This window comes from Castanea sativa, chromosome 5, assembly GCF_040712315.1.
Source record: "Castanea sativa cultivar Marrone di Chiusa Pesio chromosome 5, ASM4071231v1".
Lineage (NCBI taxonomy): Eukaryota > Viridiplantae > Streptophyta > Magnoliopsida > Fagales > Fagaceae > Castanea > Castanea sativa.
The window spans coordinates 53,684,742-53,689,990 of record NC_134017.1 but is presented as its reverse complement, the minus strand read 5'-3'; the positions used below and the strand labels follow the sequence as shown (position 1 = coordinate 53,689,990).

The 5,249-nt window shown below is 36.5% G+C and overlaps 1 protein-coding gene across 1 annotated transcript; it reads left to right on the top strand.

The window, feature by feature from the left end:
* Positions 1-261: 261 nt before the first annotated feature.
* LOC142637026 (uncharacterized protein At4g18257-like) lies at positions 262-4,733 on the top strand. Its single transcript, XM_075811317.1, has 3 exons — positions 262-727; positions 1,335-1,658; positions 4,327-4,733. Exons 1-3 carry the CDS (start codon positions 447-449, stop codon positions 4,484-4,486), a joined length of 765 nt encoding a protein of 254 aa, XP_075667432.1. The 5' UTR covers positions 262-446; the 3' UTR covers positions 4,487-4,733.
* Positions 4,734-5,249: the final 516 nt, after the last annotated feature.

Here is a 5,249-nt window from a genome sequence, read left to right as displayed (position 1 = left end):
TAGGCGGTCAAATATATATTTCTTTCCTTTGTTCATTTTCACATGGGTGCCACCCTCCCTAATTCCCTAATATTTCTTTCCCGTATTTATATTTCATTGATTTTACAACGTAGGCCAATTTATTCTTATTACAATTGGTACAAGCATATAGGCCCACTAAAACCCATATCCAAAAGCCCACGCACATTGATGCATTTTTTTATTTATTATGGCCCGGCCCACTTTTGCAGAAGAAATTTGTTCTCTAGTTCTTTAGCCACAGAGAGATTTTAAAATAAATAAAAAAAAAATCCCGTTGGCCAGAACCCAGAAGAAGCAGTAGCAGCAAATCCAAAAAAAAAAAAAAAAAAAAAAAATTATTTCCTTTGATCAGTAACAAAATAGGCAAATACCCATTACAAATTGGGGTTCAAAGGTTTTATTAAAAGTTTGAAAAGAAAGGAAAAATGGGGGAGGAGAGTCAGAGGAAGAAGACAACAAGGGTAGTGGAATCGCTGGGATGGCTAACGGAATCGTCGATCATGCCAAAGAAGCAACGGGCCATAGCTGGCGTGGGGCCCTCCTCTATTCTCGAACTTAAGGCTCAACTCTACAAGTCTCAGGACGAGTCCAAGAAAACCAAGGAACTCTCCGGCCCCGACGTCCATTTCCACCGCGCCAAGAAGATCCTCCCCGCTCCCAATCTCTTCTCCGCCAAGAACTCCGGCGTCGATGCTCGCGCTCTCAAGTACCCCCCTCTCTCTCCTTCTCTCTTTTAATTAAATAAATAAAAAATTAGCAACTTTTTAGGGTTAGGGTTCCTGCTCTTTTTTTTGGGTGGTAATGATTTTTCTAGGAAGCACGGACACTTCATTTAGGCTGCTGCTGCCGTTTTATGTTACCATTTTTCAGAAATTGCTCATGTCGTGGTGTCTTACCCATGTTGTTTGCTAATATTAGTAATTATAATCAGACTGGGATTTTGGGATTTTTATAGATTAATTGGCTTTGTATGAACTTATATTATTGATCATTAGGTTTATCAAAGGAGATAATATTTATCTATGTTTGCAGTTTTTGCTTTACATTTATTGGGATGATTGATAGTAAAACAACTATGAAACATGTTTAATAAACAATGTGTTGTGAAAAATAAACTGGGAATTTATGTGGTTCGGCAATTTGCTTACGACAGAGAAAGTTCCACTGTAAAATAAGGAGATTACAATAGTAGCACAAAGCTACTCTCACAATTCCCAAATTTTACACGCAACACAGTGCTGTCTTTTTATGTATAGATATACTGGTTTCATGTTTAGGGCCTAAGTTGATAATTTTGTTGTATTGGAATCCAGGGACAAACTTGAGCTGAAAGCAGTTAACGACGGATCAGTCAGCTATGCTGCATTAGAGAAGAAGGCCGAATTATATGAGAAGCTAGCGAGGGGAGAGCTGTCTGATGAGGAAGATAAGGAGAAATATTGTGTGGATTTCTTCCGCAAGAACGTTGAGCAGGATGAGTTAGAGCAACCTCGGGACCAAGATGCTTCTTCTGCCACAGTACCGCCCGAAAGTGAAGATGGTGAGAATGATGCTTCTTTTTGGTTTAAGACAAAACCTTTGGGGCTTGGTCGAGTGGCTGCGACACTGGACAATGACGAACACAAGCGTTTTGTTAGGTAAGGGTTTTAATTCTTTCTGGTAAAGTACACAGAGTTTGTTATGTTGAAATACTTTTAGTAATAAATGAGAAACACAAGGTCAAAGATTTTAATTAGCTTGGAAATGGTTGATTGGGGCTGGGGTTTTAACAGTTTTAATCAGTTTAATAAGAATGTATAGTAAAGAGATTATGTGGGTCATTATTCTGATGCAACTTGTTTGTTTGGGTTTGGTTGTGCAAACTAGTACCTCCATACCAAATTGTTTGTCTGCTCAAGAAAATCCAACCCTTTTTAGGGGACATCATCTACTGCATTATTTTAAAATAGAATCTTACCAATTTTCAAAATTATCCTTCTTAATTTAAATTCAAACAAACAAATGGAAAATGAATATTGACTTTTAAAATGAAGTCATGGTTAAGAAAGTGATGGGGGATGTGATTGGCAGTTCCCCTTGAACACTTATAAGAGGCGAGGGAAGGCTAGTTTGAGTGCTGAAGCATTAATTTGGGGTGTTTTGCATGATGGAAAACTCTCTAGGGACCTTCCTTAGTCTAATTTAATTGAGTTTACTTATGCACTTTATTTTACTCTTTATGTAGATTAGAAAGTTGCTGGGATAGTTTTAAGTGAGTTTTCCTGGGTTCTAGAATGGGCTGTTCTAAGGGTGCTTGAGTCTTATTTTATGTTTTGACTCCTTTTTCTATTTGGTTTAGAGGTTCTTAATTACTTTTCTATATTATTAGGAGTTGAAATATTGCTTGGAAAAGATTATTTAGTCATCCTAGTCTTGCTGGGAAAGGTTCTGGCAATAACCTATCTACAGTGTGATTGCTTAGAGCATCCACAGCAGATGTGCCAAATGCCAAATATTTGGCACATTTGGCACATCAAATACCAAAAAACCCCTTTCATCATATGTGCTAAATGTGTCAAATTTTTGCAACATGTTACAGTACCCTCCCAATTTGCGACGGTACGGACAAGCCATGGCAAAATATATATTGTTATTTTATTCCGTTTTCTCTCTCCTCATCACAGATTTCTCTCTTCGTCTTCTCATCTCTGTCTTCTCTCTCATCTTTGTCTTCTCTATTCGTCTTCCACAGCACACCGATCACCAAAGGCCACCACTCGACGCCACCGACCATTTGTCTTCTCTATTCCGCTTTGGGTTCTTTTCTTCTTTTTTTTTTTTCCTTTTTTCTTTTTTCCGTTCATGTTTTTTGGTTGTGGTTTGATGGGTGGGTTGGGCGATGGGTGGGTTCGGATGGGCAGATTGGTGGTGGGTGGGTTCGGGTTGTGGGTTATGGCAGTGGGTGGGTTGAGTTTCATGGGTTGTGGGTTATGGCGGTGGGTGGGTTGAGATGGTGATGGGCGGATCAGTGGTGGTGGGTGGGTTAGCTGGTGATGGGCGAATCAGTGGTGGTGATGGCGAATCGGCTGGTGATGGGCGAATTGGTGGATTCGGCAGCGGTTGTGGGTTGATTTTGGTGGTGGTATTTTTTTTTTTTTCTGGTGATTGTGGCTGCAACAATTTTTCTGACTGTTGTTGTATTTGCTGTTGCTGGTGTTGTTGATGATGATGATGATGGGGGAGGAATTTAATATATTATTTTAATGTGATGTAAATATTATTTTAATACATAGAATTGAAGAATAAAATATCTGATAAATGGGATGTTGTAAAATGTTGTGGTAAAATAATAAAGTAGGCTTTTGGTGTGGCAAAATGACATTTTTTTTGCAACATCTGCTACGGATGCTCTTAGGGTTTATCTTTCTTTGTTTCTGGTTCCATTCACTGTGTAACACCAAATTCCCATCAGATTCATTCAAAATCCAGTTTTTTATTAGTTGGCCCTATCTAAACTCTTAAACACCAGACACTATTCAAGAACCCTTCAAGATCTCATCAAGATTTCTAATTCAGTGTTGAATTTATAAAGATCGTACTATAAAATTGGTACCCACTAAAGTTTTTTTCCTGTGAAAAAGGTAATGAAGATTGTGTTTATTGACTTTTCAAAAGGGTCAATATTTTTATCCCAGCATAGGGCAGAGGGAGTATCAGTCACTTTGTGACTCTGGACATTTTAATTTATTTGAAACCTTCGTTTTCAATTAAGAGAGAGAGCATTGTTACTGTTATCTCCTAGTGCTTCTTACTATTCATAACAACTTTGAGTTCTTAAATATTTAGCCCTTATAATTTAGTTCTGGCTATTAGTTTTTATTTTTTTACCTCCCCCTCATTTAAATTGCGTTATTACGATTGATTAGTCTGTATTGACGTAGGTTCAGCAGTTGAACTTCTTTGCTAATTTGGTTGTGGTTGCTGTTGTTTACTCATTTAAATTGCATTATTTTTTCTGACAAGAACTTCATTGCTAAGAACGAGTTGCTTAAGGTACAGGGAATTTAGGCAAAATCCAGTCATAAAGCAAAAGGTTTTTTTATTTTTGTAAATGGCTAAATGCGCAATCAAGTAGAACATAAATTCTCAATGAAAACAGCTAAGTAATGTTCAGTTGCTAATTGTATATGTTCTTTGGGTTGTTTCTGGCCTTTGGTGTTTGAACTTTCTTTCCTGAGTCCCATTGCATCATTTTCTCATTAGAAACTGCTACCTGTGTGTCATATCACTACGGAAAATGATTGTTGTCATTGTGGCTTTCCATAGGGAGGTTCATGAAGAAGTAAATCAAGCAAGAGGAAAGGCTTCTGAGCTCAAGTTGCGCAGGCAAGAGCAGGTAGCAATCCGCCGTGAGAAACTGAGACAGGCTTATTTAAAGAAACGGCTAGAGAACCTAAAAGCTGCATCCAATGCAGAACAGACATGATCAGCCCAAGGCTTGTTAGTTGCTATTGACTTAACCAGGTCAAGATGCTTGGTCCTTACATTCATCTCATGGTGAAAAATACATTGGAGTTCACTTCATCCTTCAATGTATTTTTTTCTCGTTACTTTTTTATTTGTGTACAGTAAGGATGTTTACAGTACGAATTATATGATAAAGTTCACTTATCTGAATGCACATTGCCGTCCAAAAATAGAAGAAGAATAAAAAGTTAGGTCATTTTTGGTAACTATTTTTGTTTTCATGTTTACATTTACATGTTTTTAAGGGAAAAAAAATTATTTATTATTTATTATGTATTATTTGTGTTTTCAAAGTGAAAAACACGATTGTTTAGTTAAAAAGAAAAGAAAAGAAAAAAACAGTTTCTAAAATCACAATAACAAAAAATTTGTTTAGTTACTGTTTTTGAAAAGGTTATAATTTTTTGGAAGTATTTACACCATTTTGTCTATTCATTCTAATTCAGAAATATTTTTGCTTCAAAGTGTTTAAAATGAATATACCTAGAGTAATTATAAAATTAAATGCTTTGTATGTAGCATTCAACTCATAGCTTGAAACTTTAATCATAGCAAAACTTGAACTGTATCAATGAAAGTTTGGTAATTATGTAAGAAAATTAGGCTTTTAAAGGTTATAAAAGATGATTACTCAAAGAGTAATATATGCGACAAATTGAAAATATAGGACGAGAAGGGTTGTGTTGTACTACTAAACTGAGTAAGAGACAGAGTGAGAGAGT

Coding starts and splice junctions, on each gene's coding strand:
- LOC142637026 (XM_075811317.1), top strand. CDS start 447: ATGGGGGAGGAGAGTCAGAGGAAGAAGACAACAAGGGTAGTGGAATCG. Junction 728..1,334: donor GTCGATGCTCGCGCTCTCAA/GTACCCCCCTCT, acceptor ATTGGAATCCAG/GGACAAACTTGAGCTGAAAG. Junction 1,659..4,326: donor GAACACAAGCGTTTTGTTAG/GTAAGGGTTTTA, acceptor GGCTTTCCATAG/GGAGGTTCATGAAGAAGTAA.